This window comes from Melanotaenia boesemani, chromosome 7 (genome assembly GCF_017639745.1).
Source record: "Melanotaenia boesemani isolate fMelBoe1 chromosome 7, fMelBoe1.pri, whole genome shotgun sequence".
NCBI lineage: Eukaryota > Metazoa > Chordata > Actinopteri > Atheriniformes > Melanotaeniidae > Melanotaenia > Melanotaenia boesemani.
Genome location: NC_055688.1, coordinates 24,360,668 through 24,378,372, shown reverse-complemented (window position 1 = coordinate 24,378,372; position 17,705 = coordinate 24,360,668). Strand labels below are relative to the sequence as shown.

Genomic DNA, 17,705 nt, shown 5'->3' with positions numbered 1-17,705 from the left:
CGTCTAGCTAGCAGGTTGGCACCTGTGTTATGGTCCTGCTAACAAGTCTCGCGATAAGACAGATTGTAAGTGAGTAGATATGAGAGAGAAACTGATCAAACTGTATAACGGACATCTGTGAATACATTCATATATGTGCGTTTTAAAACTGGTAAAAACCCCACAGTAGGGAAAACCAGATATATACAAAACACAATGTAAAAGGTGAATTTATTTTATGTTAATGCTTTAATGGAGCAACACAAGAACAATTTTTCAAGAAATAAATTGAAAGCTGAGGACACATTCCACAAAAAAAACTATGCTTCAGATGTTACATGCATCACAGTAAAAGGCAAGTAAAAACTAAACAAAAACTTGTGATTAAATAATAAAGAGGAAAAAAAATCAAGTATAAAGGGTAAAATCATTTGATACAATGCAATGTTATATAACATTTTTTATGACAAAAGAGGGTTAAAAGACCAAATACATTCAAATTAATGCAACAAATATAGGCAAAACTATGAGCTACAACAAACTGACTCCACAATCAGCCAAATTGGGATGATGTCAAAGACTGAATGATGTAGCTGTGGCCCACGGAAGCACAAGTCATGATAACAGCAAACAACATAAAGTATATGTTGGAAAAAAAAATGGACCTTTACTTAAAAAAAATTACTAAAATTATCAACAAATTGGAAATCAGAAAACTGACATTACTGTTGATGAAAAGGGGGCCTTGCAGAAAAAGTTTGGGAACCACTGCTTTAGGACTACTCCCTATGACATTTGGACACATGCTTTTTATGCGTTGTTTTCAAGGAATAAGCTCTCCACACACTGAGTTGGTGTCTTTGGGTTGATGAAATCTTTTTATATGCGTACGTAGCCCTGTCTTAAAACGAAAGCTTGCAGGACACAATTTACAGGCAAGTGGCTTTTCTCCTGTGTGGATGCGAAAGTGTTCAATCAATATAGTTTTGTTTTTCAGGATCCGATGACACAAGAGGCAGGTGAAACCTTCTGGGCACCGAGTACCCATTGTGCGCCAATCTTCCAAGTATGTTCTCTGAGCTCTGATTTCATTGGTTTCTTTCCTAGGAGAGACTGAATTCTTTTCATCGTTGTTATCTTCTAAGGGCTTGGTCCATTCAAGGTCTCCGTTTAAATCAATGGAACTGGTGTGGTTTTTGTGTTTTCTCGTCATGTGCACTCCGAGTGCCTGGAGGCGGGAAAATTTCATCAAACATATGTTACAAGTATGCCACAGTTCACGAGAATGACTATGCATGTGTTCTGCAAGCTTAGAGCGGACAGTAAACTTGCAGATGCAGTGTCTACAGGAGAACTCTTTGGTAGATGTTTCTTTGGCGTTACCAGAGGATTGTGTGCTTACTTTCTTGATCACCTGTGTTTTGCATGGAGCAGGTCCACTTTCTTTATCACTGGAGGATTTTGGAGTGTTGGGGGCCATTTCTAATGACAATTTCTTGAATTTTGAACAATACTTTTTATGATGCTTCAGAGAACTTGGAAAGTGGAAGATTTGTTTGCAGCCGCTGCACTTCTTGTGACAACAGTCGTGTGTTTTTTGAGCCGCTTTTGTATCAAATACCTTGTTGCAAAACCTACAGGGGTATTTATTTTTGTCATTTCCCACTGCTGTATGTTTGCTCTGCTCTTCTTTGTGCTCTGCTGGACTCTCTTGCTCTTTTTGTGTCAAATAATTCCTTCTACTCCTTCTACAGCCATCCAAACCTGGTAGATCAGAGTACGCCCATTTCATGTCTTGCAGCAATCTCTTCATGTCATTTCTCATTGCCTTACGTTGGCTTCCCAGACCAGAAACAGTACGTTTTTCATCTCGGATCAGTTTGGACTTTGCAATTAAAGAAGAAACTGTAAAAGGAAAATAAACCAAACAATCAAATGGGTGAATACAACAAACTCATTTAACAAATGTAAGGTACAGCAGGGTTACATGATTGCCAACTAATTGCATTACTGTAATTAAAATTAAATACCCTTCCTTGTACTAAGAATTACTGTGCATTCAACTTTGAATGACTGGAAAGCTGATAAACAGCCTTGGAAATCACAATATCACACATCCGTGTTATTGGGTAAATGATGCAACACAAAAAGAAGACATCAGTTTGAGTAGATCCATTTAAAGAATAACACAATTTACAAAATATTTTAGAAGAACTCTTACTTCTCGGGGGTCTCCGGCCAGCATTGGAACACTTGGGGTTGATGTCAGAGTTATGCAACTAAAATAAGGATGTTACATTAAATCTCTAAAAATTTAACATCAAACAAGTACAAAGAAAACACAAAGCTGTGTCTGAATGAGCAGCAAATAGATAGTCATTGATCTCACTGCGATTAAATCTAGTTTATTAGCTTGCTATATATTTAAGTTACTGGAAAACATAAGGATATTTATTCAAAGAAAGACGTTGATGAGAGGAGTGTGATGATGAGTGTAATTCCTGTTTGTGATACATTCATGTCTGACACTCTTATAGGTCGACCTGCACATTCAGAGGACATCCCAGTAAGTCTAGTTAATGCAAGACACAATTACCCCATCAAACTGTGAATAAATACTTAAAAACATAAAGCAACATAGAGCACCTGAAGAACCCTCTCCTAAGATTATTTCAGAGGTCCAACTAAAAACCCTTTTCCTCAGTTACTGCCTTGCTCATGAGTTTCTTCCCCACTGATTTTCAGTTTTTAACTTTTTAATTTTTTTTTTTTTTTGCCACTGCTTAACATTTATCTTTAAGTTCTAAAAAGTGGGCTGGTTTTTCAGATACTTTGCATTTATTAATCTATTTAAATAATTCACCCATGGTCTTTTTTTCCAGAGTTTCCTGCCTTTTTTGTACCATTTTTACTTTTTTCAGTCAACCCATAGCATAAACAAGAATTGTCACCTTAGAAGTCTGGAAGAGGGATATTATCAGAAAAAAAAGTCCATTTGTGATTGGCTGGACACTGAATGCTGATAGTAATAATTCACCAAGGCAGAGGTTATGTTTTCAGCAGCCTCCATCCGTTAGCAACATAAACGTAATGGATGGATTTTGATTAAAGTTTCAGAAAATGTGAGAAATGGAATAAAGGAACAAGTGATTACATTTTGAGGATGAACCGGATAACTGTCTGGATCCAGGATTTTTATTTTTTTTAAAGAATTCTTTACTATTCGGAGATGGGGATTACAAGATGACATCATGGTAGATGTTACAATCCAACAATGTTTAACTTGGAGCATTTTGATATTCTGGATATGGAGACCCAGAAGGTTCAAAATATAGAGGGTACTGGGTGGGATGTTGGACTGTACGGGGTGAGTGATCCTATGGCTTGGCAGAGGTCTGTGCTCTTTAAGTGCTTCTAGTATTAATCAGGGGATTAAGACAAAGATGAAAAAGTCAGAGTGAAAACGACTGCAGTCGATTCCACAGGTGAAGCAGAAGTCACGGAGTCCTACTGGACGCTGTGTCTTATTTAACACGGAACAGACCTGGAACCTGTTTTCTTCTAGTTGTAAATAATCATCCTTAGTTACTTCCACATAAGACAAATAATTCATATGTCTGACAACCTTACATGTAAAACAAAGCAATCTTACCTTTGAAAACTCGACTAAAAATTATTACAAACCGAAATAAAGCTTTTGTTTGTGGCAAAAACGAAATTATATTGTTGCAAATGTGATACTTGTTATAAAACCGGCATACACCCACCCTCACACATGCATAAACACTACAGCAGCAGTGTTACCCGTTAAGACCCACCAAGCAGCATCACCACTTTTCCCTTTAGCTACACACCTCTTGCTTCCGGATCGGGATGTTCCACAAAGGAATGGAAAACTGGCGCAGTCTTACGCTGGGACACGCATCATCCTCTTCCTTGGTCACAACCTCGCAGCCCAGCGGAGCACACCAGTCATCAGGTACTGCACAAACCAATACAAAGATACATAAACGTGGTTAACCTGCATACACAGAAAGGAGTACATTTCTAGAAGCATAATTAACAGCACTTATCACTGTACCATCTACATCAATTTCAGGAACCTCGGAAGTTGGTGATGGGGCATCCAGAAAAACTTTAGACTCTGTCTGAGTTTGGATTGTCGCTACTCCACCTGATAACTGGAGGTCTTTCAACCTCAGCTCAGCTGCCTGAAGTTTTATCTTCAGCTGAGCAACCTCTTCCACTTTCTGTGCCATCTCCATTTGATGGTCATGTAGGGTGTTTTCAAAAATGGTCATGACTTCAAGCACAGCCTTCCTTAAGACCGAGTCCATCGTTGCGTTCACTTGGACCCTGTACCGTCTCATCAATTGTTCAGACATCATGGACGTTGAATAACAGCAGCTTTCAGATGTCTTTTACGAGAAAGTCTCCTTTAATGCAGTGTTGCTCTCTGAACCTTAAAAAGAAAGATAGATATATAAAATCAGCTGTTTGTTTTGAAATTGCAGAAGAAAGCCTGCAGGGAGCCGTAATTCATTGTCACTGTCACAGCCAATGGGAGAACACAAAGTCTTGCAGCTTTGGCAGAAGATCAGACACGGCTTGGATTTCAATTAAGTTTGATTTACAAGACAAGGGCATAAATGTTCATCCCCTTGCCTTGGAATATTTTAGGTTATATGTTACTGAAAACTATCAGCAGTAATACACATGTAGAAACAATCAATAATGCAAACAGGAAGATGAACACAAATGATTTTATAAATTGTAAATAATAAACATTGTATATTACTGAATATAAAAAACACACTATTAATCTCAATTTGGGTTAATAACAAAGAAAAATGTCTCTGTTCTTGCAGTTAATCTGCAGTCACTGGCTCTACTACTCTACTTTACAGGTCATGTCAAAAGAATGCTCTGATTCAAGAGATAAGCATTAGCTCATTTTATAAGAATACAAAATACCCCTTTCAGCATTTTAAAGCACATCTGAAATGTGCTTTGATAAATGATAATTGAGGAGATATGTTTTGAGAAGAAGAGAAGAAATGCACAAAGATGGTCTGCAAACTGTCACTGTCTACAAAATGGGAGAAGAAGATCTGAAATGAGGAGCTGTTGCTGTTGTTTGCTTTGGAGAGGGGGTAGGGGGTCTACAGTCTGGTATGCACCCCCACCATAATTCAGGAGTCACTGATTCATTTTGGTCTGAGTGTGTCTCATCATGAATGGCTCCACTGGCAGATTTTTGAACCTAGAGTTTTCGTCAGAGCCATTTTCTCCTAAGTTGTCTCAAAAGTTCCATATTCAAACCAATCATTACGCTGCAAAGTATTCTCCTCCAGGTATAGCTAATTTTCTGTTTATCTATTCAACGTCACGTTGTGACATTTGTTGATCAATGAAATTTCAAAGCATGGCTCTTCAGGTGTGTGTCTCTTCGTGCTGGGCTTTGGTTGCGACATATCCATCTGCATCGCTTTACAACCATTTTATGTTAAGTTCAGATGGCATATTTATCGATATTATCATATTTATAATATCAGATAACCCACGTGCTTATCTTGTGTTTGGGAGGTTTAATGTCCTAGAAGGTTTACATTATATGAGGAATATATGACAAGAGGTCTCGCATCAGAAGATTTTTTAGTTTTAAATCCTGACAAAATGAGGCGATTACCTCACATTTGTAGACAAACTCCAAAATGTATCTATGTGTTATTCTAACGTCTTAATGGTTTATAATGACAAGCCTAAAAAGTCACATTTGAATCTAGACATTTAGAAAAAATTTACTGTTACACATTGCGGGCAAACTACCTCATAAATACTGACCGTTCAGAGCATGAACGCTGCGTCAGTCGTCTCACGGCCCGAACTTTTCCTTGAACCAAGACGTTTGCAAATAAACGATAAGCGCCTAAAGCTGCAGCAGTTATGTTGTGTTATTTATTTATTTTTTTAGCGAAGAAACGTTCGAGACAAGAGGATATGTGTCCGCCATTTTCACCCAAGAGGGTCTGTAAGGAAGTGACGATACGTCATTGCTCCGTCATCTTTCCCCGACCTTAAATTTTCTACTTACATTAATTCTCTCTCATATATATATATATATATATATATATATATATATATATATATATATATATATATATATGTGTGTGTGTGTGTGTGTGTGTGTGTGTGTGTGTGTGTGTGTGTGTGTGTGTGTGTGTGTGTGTGTGTGTGTATAAACACTATACAGTTTTCTCCTTGATGTCTTCCAACGCTTGGGACCAAGCCAGTGAGGCGGTTACCAAATCAGCCAACATGATATAAAATGACGTATAAAACAGGGCTACACATAGCAATATATTCAGTTGTTATCAATATAATTATTTAATATACCATAAGGTTGATTAAAATAAAAACAAGCCCAAAAGATCTTTGAATGGACGTCTTCAAGCAGACAAAAAAGCATGAACTGGATCCTAGCTGTATGCGAGGTCATTTTTAATTAAAGAGACTACATTTTAATGTGAAAATTACATTGGGGAACAATACGTAACGGTACCTTTTACTTTACATAACACAATTTGATTTGAGGGTGGAAAAAAACAAAACAAAAAATTATCTTTCCCGCCGCGCATCCCGATGACGTCTATATTGTGTTGGCGGGAGATAAGCTCTGCTGTGATTGGTTATCATGTTGTCAGGATTCCATAAAAGATTTGTTTTTGTCATTATCTAAGCGTAAAGAAATTTTGAGTCTCTCGGCTTAAGCACACATAAATAAGAAAATAGAAATATACCAGGCACACATACGTAAGTAAAATATATAAATAAGAGCACCCCTATATTTACAAAAAACGAGAAAGAATTCACAGCTGAGTAAAATTTACAAGGTGAATAAAGTGCATTCTAGTGCAAGGGCGGAGGTCTGTGTGTGTGTGTGCGCGCGGATGTTTGCCTGTCTGAAGAGAATCTTCAATGTGTGTAACTGTAGAGGGTTGGATCCATGTGTGCGAGTACGGAGGTTTGTTCCTTTTTGCCTAATCAATGAAATACGCTTCCATAATCCAATGTAACGTGATGGTTACATAGAGACTAATTAGTTTTTTCTTACCATAAGTCTGTGATGTCTGGAGTAGTGTATGCTCTTGCAGATTCAAAGAAAGTAATGGAGGTTGGATCTGGGCTGGGAACTAGTCTGGAGGGCCAACAGATAATAGTGGGAAGATGACTTCACCACAAGCTAAACCTAATGAACAACACAGCACATCTTCTGCACGTCATACTAATGGAATAGCAGCATCTTCAATCAGAGCTATTTCAGCTCAACTGCAATACAAATCAGTAATTCCTGCCCACAGCACAAAGTTTTTACAGTAACTTTTATTTTTAGTTGAATTAAAATCAAAAATTTTCTGTGAATGTCTTTTTCTTGATTCAATTACTCAAGAAGCCCATAGAATGTATCAGCTCTTAGATAAACTGGATCACCAAGGAAAAAATTCAGAGATTAATTTATGATCTACAGGGTTTCTTTATTGCATTTAAATGGGAAAGGATCAGTGCAAAGCTAAAGGGTCCAAGTGCTTTTAAGACAGCCATACAGCATTTATCCCAAATTTTGAAGTGTCTTTGCTTTTTGTTTCATCAGTTTCGATTAAGCTTGTACTTGAAGGAAAATACTGGAATGATCTTCATTTGTAGAGCATTGACCTCCATCTTAGCCAAACGTAGTGTTGTTCCAGGCCACATTGGCTGCGTCCATGTCTACAAAGTTAACATACATCCTGAAACGGAAACCAAGAGAAATAGGTTAATGAGGGCCAACATTAACTGCAAACAGTTATGCAACATAACTGTTTCTAAACTGGGGTTTCTAAGTCTGTGGGTTTAAGTCAACGTGTTTAATTTTCCACCAGCTTTTATTTTGTGAATATGTGCTGGACGTTGCATGGATTTGCTACCTGTCAGGAGAGATGCCCAGGTGTTTGTTGAGCAGTCCACACAGGAGTTTAGAGTATTGCTTGTTGTGAGCGCCGCTAATCTTGCCGATGCTGTGGAGGGAGCAGAGTGCACAGGGGTCTCCCTTTCCTCCAAACATCATCATTTGGTCGGGGTTGATATGCACAGCGATGTACTGGTATACAAAAGACAGAAGCATATACAGTAAGTAAAGTCAGCCCTAACTGCAAGGATGAGAAATAAAGAGTGTCATTCCCAACATTATAAAAAAATTTGTAATGAGGATTTTCATTTTATTTTTTATGCCTCCAAAGTTCTCTATTGCAACCACATCACTTAGGAAACCACCAGAAAAAAGTACTGTCTTTTAAAATGATTAACCTTTTTTTTTTTTTTACTCCTTTGCAGCATTGTATCTTCATTTTAAATGAAGGTCTGAGGTCTGCCACGTATCAGTAGATTGACATCTCTGCTCATTTCATATCACAAAATGCACCATTTTTGCATGACTTTGTCTTTTGGGGTAATGTTGCATATATTTCACCCACATTGAAAAGTTTGCCTCACTGTTATTGTGCATCCTTTATGTCCCATTTTGATTATTATGTCATTTTCTGGAATATATCATTCCTATATTACCCATAACAATTAAGTGTTATGAGGTCAGGGGGCATAAGGATTGTCATTTAGACAAGCAAAACGTCATTTAATGACTTGTATATATTATAGACAAGTTAATTAATTTAATGAAGCGCCATACAGTTAATTAAAGCCATGCATAGCTCTATAATAATGGAACCAAACTAGATGTCCCTTTTTTTTTTGTTTTGTTTTTTTTGTTTAATTTTTTAGATAACAAGAGTTGCTTAAACCAGCGTGGAAAAAAAAGAAACATAATCGAACTACCACTGTTGACTTTCCACAAAGAACAGTTGTGATTATGTTTACATAATTGCGCAAAGCGATGATGCACGTGTTCATAATCAGAGGTGCATATGGAAATCACGCTTTATTTGTTGGTCAAAAGCTGCGCATTAAATTCATACAATGGGGGTCGGACGAGCTGTGTGCAAATCAAGTGAGTACGGGCCTACATGGTGCACATACATCAGCGCGTCTCGGCCTACCTGTGCGGGTTTGCCCATCGCCTTGGCCAGCTCCTCCGTGGCCTCGGACAGCAGAGCCGCCGGTACGTCGCTTTTAGCCACGTTGGTGTTCACCACAAACATAGGCATGATTGCTGGCTTTCTTTTCCCCTGCACACGCTGCAGAAACTTCAATCTGCTGAAAAACGGAAGCAGAACCTAAAGACGCGTCTTCTTCTTTGTAAGCATTTATGTTATAAATTGACCACAGCGCCCCCTTCCATCCTGGAAAAGGACGTGACACCGTAAAGGCAACGTAACACGTTCTTAGCTGTTAATAGAATCAACCATGACATGTTCACAGTGGATGTATGAATACAGCTCAGTAAGATATAGATAGATCCCTTTTGATCAATCCATCCTCACGAAGAGCAGGATATCCAGAAATGAAACAATGACAGACAGAAAACAACCACAAATACAAGAGATGGGCAGCGTTGTCTCTATCTTGGAAATGTCCTGGGATCATTTTTTTTATTATTTAGCTATTTTGGGAATATTTGCATGTATTTAGCAATGTTTCTACTTGTGTTTTGTCCATTTTGTCCTTTTCTTTTGTTCTGAAATAGGTATGCTAAAATGTAAATAAGACATTGGATCTTAAAATGGTACATCTTTCCTTAATTTGTTTTTTATTTGTGGTGATTTCTGTCTACTGATTTTGGCCATGTTTGGTCTCTGTTTTGTTCATTAGCAAAAATTTCAAACCATTCAGCTTAATATTTGAGGTCGTTTTAACATAATTTCTTGTTTTACATCTTTATGAAAATGTTGCCTCGTTGTCATCGTTTTATTTCTCTACCTTTGTGGATGTTTTGAAACTCATTTTTAAAGTGTTCTGCATCTTTGGGAAATATGACCAGGAGTCTCCTGACTTTTTTTTTTTTAAATAATCTTTGTGGTTTATGATTTAATTGGTTGTTATTTTGGTCATTTGGGGTATCAAGTGGTTCATTTTTGTTTCTGTTTTAACTTAATTGTTCTGTATCTCATATGGGTGATGTTTCGTCTCCCCACCTAATAAGGAATGTTTAGCCCAAACCTGGCTCACATCTGGAAGTTCCTTTGGCTCACATTTGGCTTTGTGCGACACCACTGACTTAGGATACATGTGACTACATATATTCAGCCACATGAAAGGGAACATTGTATAAATTTGTACTTATTTAGAGCTTTGGGCTATGTTGGGCCCTCATGGCCCATTTGCCAAAAACCAGGTCAAAGCCAATTTATGACAATACATGTTGTAAATTGTTTAATACCCAGCTGATAACGTTTGTAATGAGCAATGTATGATCATTATGCTAATCCTCGTTACTGTTTTGAATCTCATTTAGAATATTATTGCATCTTTTATTGGTCTTGTTCGTTTGATTTAGGATATTCTTACATTTGGTTGATTTTACGTTTCAGTTTCTGATTTACATCTCTTAATTTTCATTTGTATTTTTCCTTTTTCGTATTTTTAGATTTGTTGTGCCTCTTAATGGAATATGTTATGTTTTATGGATAAAACTATTTGTCTCCTGTACTTTGGGCTTAAAGGCATGCACAAAAATATATCCATGGTTACATCTTTTAGAAGTATTTTCTTGGGTGCGGCTGCGCTTCGTAGTAGGGTAATTACGGTACCGGGCATGCGCAGTTTTCTCTCAAACATCATAAGCGGTGGAGGAGGCGAGAAGGAAAACAGTGGCAGCAGGAGCCAGGGAGAAAGAGGCGACAGAAGTTGGACTGCGCGTCCTTTTGTCATCGTGTCGCTGTGCTCCTAGACAGCAAAGCTAAACCGTAAATTCACCCTGTGTGTCTGTTTTTTGCCTAATAAGTTTCGCACGCGGATTTTCGTCTAACAGAAGGTGCGTGAACAGAGCTGAGTTAGCCAGGCTGCTAGCACTTTTCAACCTTACAGAGAGGCTCCGTTTCTCTTCCATTTATAAATAATTGCGTGTAGATCAACGCTGCAAGTTTGCCAACAAGCTAACCTGACTCATGTTTGATATTTATTAAACCGTAATATCGCTGTTGTGTTGTCTAAATTAACCGCAGAGGTAAAGTTCAGTCAGATTGTAACAAGATGCGTATTCGATTTTCTAAGCTCTACCACATTTTATTTAAGATAATATTCAAATTTAATAGCAGCAAGTTAGCTAAGAAAGTAATAGATACTTGCGATCTGGGTCGTTATTATGCATCGCGGATATCAAATTGATTCAACAACGACGAAGTTTTTATGATCTTTGTTGAAAAGCTGTGTTCAGTGAAATCATGGCCATGCTGACTTCATAATACAAAATGCCCATCACATCCACAGCTCTTCGAACCTGTTGGCAAGATGATGGAGGAATCGGTGACCACATTTGAGACGCATCTGACGGCTGTGATGGACAGTCTGATTCGCGCCTCGGTCTGTGAAATCACCAAACTCTTCCAGGATACGGTGAACGACTACTTGGTGGAGCTGTCCCTCAACAGGAAGGAGAACGAGACTCTGAAACTGCGGCTGAGGCTAACAGAGAGCAAGCTGAGGACCGAGCGCAGGTATGGGGTGGGCTGGGCGACCAACCGCCGCAACGCTGGGCTAGCGGCGTCAACGGCGGAGGGACAAGCTGGAGGGCGGCAGAAACGAAAAGTTGACTGGGCCCGTAAGTAATTTTTGTATTTGGTGATTAATGACTTGAGTGTAGCTTTTCCAGAGCAGCCATAGCACTTAAATGTCACTCATATATATGTCTGTGTAAGTGTATTTAATGACAAAAACCAGTTGTTTTGCTGTGCAGTTATGGCTCATGTGAAGACACTTGTTTTGTTGGAAACCATCTGGCAAGAGCTGATTTCTTCCTCCCTCCTCCCTTCCTCCTCTGCCTCCTCTTCATGATCACTCCCTCTGTCCTTCACCTCCCCCTCTCCTCTCTTTCCACTGCATTCTGTCCCTCCCACTCCTGTGTTTTTTCTCCTGCCCTCCCTTCCTGCCTTGCGCCTCTCCCTCGCCCACCTCCTTCTGTCTCCCTCCTCCCCTTCCCTCTCCTCTCTCCTTCACACCCTCTCCTCCTTTCCTCTTCTCCCTGCCCCCACCTCTTCCTCCTCCTCCTCCACCTCCTGCTCTGCTCTCTCCTTCATCACGTTGCACACACATACTCCCCCGCCTCCTCTCCTCTCCTGCTTCTCTCCACCGCCCTTCATAATTACACACTCCCTCTTCACTTCCACTTCTCCTCTCTCTCTCTCTCTCTCTCTCTCTCTCTCTCTCTCTCTCTCTCCCTAATTTTCACCACTTCATCCCATCCCATCTCTCTCTCCTTCAACATGTCCTCCCTCTTCTCCTCACCTCTCCCTCCAACTCCACTTCTTCCTTTCTTCTCTCATTTCTGTCACATGCTTTTCTCTTCTTCCCACTCGCTTGCTTGTCCTTCTACGCCTCCTCTCCTCACTCGTTCATCATTCTTACTCCTCCTCCACCTGCTTTCTTCCTTCTCTCCATCTCCCCAACCTTTGTTCTACTCCTGTTCCCATCTGCCTCTCCAACCTCCTCCTCATCTCCCACCTCTCCACCCTCTTACCTCCTTCATCTCTCACTTCTTGCCTTCTAATCATCTCCTCCCACTTATCTGTCTCCCCCTCATATTTCATCTGCTGTCTCCCTGTGCCCTCTGTCGTTCCACCTCCCTCCCACCCTTCCTTCATCACCCTCTCCTCTCTACAGGAGGCAAGTCGAAAAAGGGCCCGGCAGCAGCCTATGGCAAACGCTGGCCTGGAGGTGTGTGGGAGGAAGGAGGAGGAGGAGGTGGCAATGGAGGTGTTGGGGGTGGAGGAAGTGGAGGAGCTCTGGGCATGGGAGCAGGAGGAAGAGGGGGGAAGGAGGCCAGAGATATGTACCTCATCCAGTTCCCCCGGGATGAAGAAGAGGGAGGGATGGAGAAGGATGAGGAAGGGGAGGGCAGCCTCAGCGGTGAGGGGGAGGAGACGGCCAACATCAAAGAGGAGGTGAGGGAGACAGGCTTTCTCAGAGGAGGAGTAGGAGGAGAAAGTGGCACAGTATCCCTGTGCTGCTCAGCTGCTTCATATAGAGCGATAAGGATTGTAGGCAGAAACAGAAGCTGTGTGAGTTGAGCTTGTATTTTCCAGCCTTCAAATCACTGCAGAGAAGTAGAGGATGAATGATTTGATAATTGGCTTTCAGAGGAACCCATCAAGTGGAGCGCTTCACATCTGAAGTATAGCAACCACTAGATAGAAATACTTCTGTTTCAGGGGAAAAGCATAGATCTACACTTCACTCATCTTCTGTGAATATTTAAAACATGCAGATGTGTTATTAGACTCCCTTTGCTCATTTTTGGTGAAGTTAAACAGGACCTGTTTTCAAGATGCATCAGGCCTTTTTTAGAGCTTCGTTAGCAAACTTCTGACTCAGAATTTTATGGTGAAGATTTCTTTTGACACTCTTATGTAGGTCATATTTGTACAAGTTTAACCTTGCAGCAGATCAGTACAGCTCCTCTCTGCTTAATATTTCTAAAGACCTTATATAAATAAACAGCAGTCATATAAGCAGCTCTTAAAGTTTAGTGGTCATCCAAACTTCAACTCAACCCTCCATTTCTGTTAACAGCTTTTCCTTTATGACCAACCGATGACCACATGAAAACAGTTTTCTGCTGTCTTTCAGCCCTCTCCAGTTCTTTGGTCATAACCCACAATTATTGTTTGTTAGGTCAGGGTTGGAGGGACCTTTCCAAGCCTATCAGATTTGAATCACCTGGTGCTGTGAAACGCCTTGGCCCTGCAGAGATAATTAAAGTTAGAGATCTTTGTAAAAGATATCTGACAGATTGATTCTTTTGCGGCGCCCAGATGTTGTCATTGTGCCCTTTTCCTGTTATCTAAACTCAAAAAGGGTATTAATCAAAGATAAAACAGTATTTCTACTAAGATAAATAATCCTCGGTGACAGAAATTTGATCAGTGGTGCCCAGATGTTTGTCTGCTATTGCAGGTTCATGATATTAGTCTGTAATGAAATCAGTATGTAAATTAAGTGGTTTTGACAGATATCACAGTAAATATCTTTTTTTGTTGCCCCAGCTGTTTGGCCTCTGACTCTTTGTGCTTCTCTGTGCAGTTTGCTCAAACAGAGGGCTATCAGCCTTCCTCCCTGCAGCTAATTAAGGAGGCTTTGAAGATGGAGCCATCCAACCAGAACCTCCACACTGGCGCCAGAGCGCAAAGTGAAGGTAATGAGCCCAGGACCCGCTGACTGTGGGAGGGCAAATTGGTGAAATGCTCAAATACAAGTAGTTTAAAATGATCACACAAACTCTGTTCTCCTCCCTCTGTTAATACTCAGAAGACCTTTCAGATCGTCCTCCAACCCTTCATTCCGGACAAACGGAAGAAGAGGAGGACTGGGAGGTGGACTCTACAGAACCATCAGAGGGGGGCATGACTATGGATGAGCTGCGTGGTCTGGAGTCTGCACTGAGAGCTGAGAGAGGCCGTGAGCAAGCCACCATGACAACTTCGCAGTGCCACTCAGAGGCAGTGCGAGGGAGCGAGAGAAGCCTGGCTCCAAAGTACATTGGTCTTGATGGAATGGAGCAGGAAGGAGAGATGGAGCCTCCACCACCCACCCTGCAGAGAGAGGACCAAGGCAAGGTGATAGACGGGGTGAGGGTTGGGGGAGTGGAGCTGAGGTTAGGTTGGTCGAAGAAGCTGATAGAGGGCAACTCGCCTGCAGTCGTGCCAATAGAGGATGCAGTGGACCAGACGGAGTCAGAGCAGCTGCCCCAGCTGTCAACTTCAGGGAGTGTTGGGGAGAGCGGAGGGGAAGAGGAAGGCGGTGGAGACCTGCTCCACTTCTGCCCTCAATGTGGAGGTGGCTTTACATCAGAAGCTGAGTTGGAGGACCACCCGTGCCCATTAGGTGGTGCCCATCCACAGAGCAGCGGATCAGAGGACAGCCTTTTCCCTTGTCCTCACTGTGGCAACACTTTCAGCCACGCCTGGGCACTGAAAAACCACGAGTGTGCATGCGCCGCTGAACGGCCTCACTGCTGCGAGATCTGTGGGAAGCGCTTCACACACTCACGATCGCTGGAACGCCATCATCTCGTGCACACGGGTGAGAGGCCGCACCGCTGCCCGCAGTGTGGGCGCAGCTTTAGTCGCTTAGGCAATCTAGAACGGCACCAGCGGATCCACACAGGGGAGCGTCCGTACGGGTGTGACGTGTGTGGGAAACGCTTCAGTCGAGTGGAATACTTAAAGAGACACCAGCTCATACACAACAGTGAAAAAGCAACACTCCAGTGCTCCAACTGTGGGAGGAGTTTCAGTGATGTGGAGCAGCTAAAGAACCACCACTGCTTTTAGAGCCTCCTTTTAAAAATAACTTAATCTGATAGGACTTGAAAAAGCTGATTGAGACAGAATTTAGAAGATGAATAATGAATGTGACTGATATACTGTTATTTTTTATTGATTTATCTTTAAGATAAAGAAGCACATGTGGAGAAATTTTGCTGAAAGGAGTGAGCTGTAAATGGTTCTGTATAGGTGGAAAAGGTCTCAGCCATTTCTTTGCGCAAAACCTGAACTTATTTATGATTATATTGTTTATCTTTTTAGCAATAATTAACTCATGTCAAAGCTGATTGCTTTGTTTTTTTTCTGATGGCATATTTAACAGTTTTGTATGTTTAGTTTGTTTTGTATGTTTGTGTTTTGGACACAGTGTCATCAAAATAAACAATCCAGTTCTTATTTATTGGTATTTCAGACTTCACTATGATACAGATACCAAAAAAAAAAAAAAAAACACAAACAATTTCTAGCTGTCAATTAAACATTTTATTTAAATGTTTATCAGTTAAAAATTTGTGCATAACTGTTGGGCGAAGAGTTAAAGCTTGTTGACTTGACACTAACTGTAAAACCAAGTGACGTTCACGTTCATCCTCTGTTGCAGGATAGACTCCAGCTCCTATTAGAGTTTGTCCCTAACACTACAATTATGATTTTTTTGGCATAATGTCCCCTCCGTTGTCAGGATTTCTTCCCACTGCAGCATATTTAGGGAAAAAGGGGGTTTATGTAAAAAGGATGGGCAGCAGTAAGCAAGTAGAAACACTCTATTCTTCATCTTTTTCTCAGACTTAAGGTATTGCTCCTGCTCCTGTCCTCCAGACTGTTCCACAAGCCACATTTGTCAGGGTGAAAGTAGCCTCGTGGTCTGTTGTTTTCTGGTGCTGGATGGGGGAGAGATAGCCTTTGGTTTAAAGTGAGCCCCTGTAGTCTTCAAGTACCACCTGGTTGTTGATCACATTGGTCCACAGGGCTTGGGAACGGTTGCATCTCTGCATTGCCTTTCCTAAATGTTAGTGTTAATAAGCTAAGTGTTATCAGTCTGCCCAACCATTATTTTTTTCACACTATTTAACTATATTAGTCACTAAGGCATTATTGCTTGATACCTATTTATGACTGAATTACAAAAAATGGGTGGCACTTGGGCAAAATGCAAGTGGTAGAAATTAGACATCAGGGAAGCAATTTAAGAGATTTACTCTTTAATGACTCTTAAAATGGACTAATCTTCTAACATGTACTTATGCAGTATTGACTTCTCACATCTTACTTGTGATCCCAAGTTTTGTCCTCAGGCCAGTTGCTTCTTGTGGAACTGACTGTATGCAGAGTACAGGGCTGTACAACACTCATGATTATACAGGGTGCTAAAGTGGTACCTTTCTTTGTAGGTTGGCATATTGGCTGCTATATTTCCCACATGATGCCTTATAGTGGAGTTTTATTGTAGGAAAAAAATCAATACTAGTCTCTCCTTATACCATGCCACAAAACCCAGAGAGAAGAAGCAGTACTCCAGTACAGAACCGAAGCATCTTCCTTTGAGAGATCATGTAAACCAACACAATGTGTTCGGTGAAGATGCCTTTAGAGAGGCTGCTCTTAAACAAGTCTGGGCAAGTGTTACTGGTCAGCTATTCTTAAAAGATACACTTTGGCCCACTCCACCACGCAGTTTAGCAGCTGCCACCTTTTTGTACTTTTGCTGTTACAGTTAGCACTAAAAGCATCTGACTAATGGTTATTATAATGCACAATAAGCATTTTTATATTCTACAAAGGGCTGTTTGTTTTTATTATTTGCATTTTGATGTTTAGAGCTTTGTGTGTGTGTGTGCAGTTAGTGCATTCTGCATTTACTGTTATCACCAAAATTGTTTGCCACATCTCACTGTTTTAATCTACATTTGCTTTGAGTCTGTAGTAGTTATTTTAAAAATCTAACTCAGAATTATAAAACCCATCACATCCATTTGGTTTGAAATATAATGAGAATATAGACTGCTGGTAAATATTACATGAATGGTAACTAAAGATTATGACAGGTTTTAAGGCTCCTGGTGTGTTCCAGACAGGGTAATCCACTTCTCAATGCATGTACAGGATGCTGGTTGTGTTCTGTGTGTTATACATTAACCCAGAAAATAGAAGCATTGCTTGTCAACTTGACCAAGTAGCTTTCCACTGCCTATATTTTGGAAGTACATTTTATTGACTTCCAGTTACCACATCTTTATTTAGTCATGAATAATTATA

General features: G+C 40.5%; 3 protein-coding genes across 10 annotated transcripts; 1 reads left to right on the top strand and 2 right to left on the bottom strand.

Annotated features, from left to right (window-relative positions):
• Positions 1-209: 209 nt before the first annotated feature.
• Positions 210-6,009, bottom strand: LOC121642846 (zinc finger protein 816-like). Of its 5 annotated transcripts, none has more exons than XM_041989849.1 (6): positions 5,824-6,009; positions 4,061-4,441; positions 3,832-3,961; positions 3,524-3,530; positions 2,201-2,231; positions 210-1,884 (listed from the first exon to the last, which is right to left on the bottom strand). In XM_041989849.1, exons 2-6 carry the CDS (start codon positions 4,365-4,367, stop codon positions 803-805), a joined length of 1,557 nt encoding a protein of 518 aa, XP_041845783.1. In that variant the 5' UTR covers positions 4,368-4,441; positions 5,824-6,009; the 3' UTR covers positions 210-802. The 5 variants fall into 4 exon arrangements, with proteins under 5 accessions (XP_041845783.1, XP_041845785.1, XP_041845782.1 ...); XM_041989851.1 differs by having other exon boundaries at positions 4,083-4,441; XM_041989848.1 differs by lacking the exon at positions 3,524-3,530 and having other exon boundaries at positions 2,201-2,258; positions 3,834-3,961.
• A 1,484-nt stretch (positions 6,010-7,493) lies between these two features.
• Positions 7,494-9,262, bottom strand: mif (macrophage migration inhibitory factor). Its single transcript, XM_041989865.1, has 3 exons — positions 9,069-9,262; positions 7,944-8,116; positions 7,494-7,766 (listed from the first exon to the last, which is right to left on the bottom strand). The coding sequence occupies exons 1-3, from the start codon at positions 9,174-9,176 to the stop codon at positions 7,700-7,702; spliced, it is 348 nt and encodes a 115-aa protein (XP_041845799.1). The 5' UTR covers positions 9,177-9,262; the 3' UTR covers positions 7,494-7,699.
• A 1,487-nt stretch (positions 9,263-10,749) lies between these two features.
• si:dkeyp-121d2.7 (zinc finger and SCAN domain-containing protein 21) lies at positions 10,750-15,849 on the top strand. 4 transcript variants are annotated; one of them, XM_041989845.1, is made up of 5 exons: positions 10,750-10,874; positions 11,398-11,728; positions 12,787-13,067; positions 14,206-14,317; positions 14,431-15,849. In XM_041989845.1, exons 2-5 carry the CDS (start codon positions 11,419-11,421, stop codon positions 15,453-15,455), a joined length of 1,728 nt encoding a protein of 575 aa, XP_041845779.1. In that variant the 5' UTR covers positions 10,750-10,874; positions 11,398-11,418; the 3' UTR covers positions 15,456-15,849. The 4 variants fall into 4 exon arrangements, with proteins under 4 accessions (XP_041845779.1, XP_041845777.1, XP_041845776.1 ...); XM_041989843.1 differs by having other exon boundaries at positions 10,750-10,942; XM_041989842.1 differs by lacking the exons at positions 10,750-10,874; positions 11,398-11,728 and having other exon boundaries at positions 11,760-13,067; positions 14,434-15,849.
• The last annotated feature ends 1,856 nt before the right edge of the window (positions 15,850-17,705 follow it).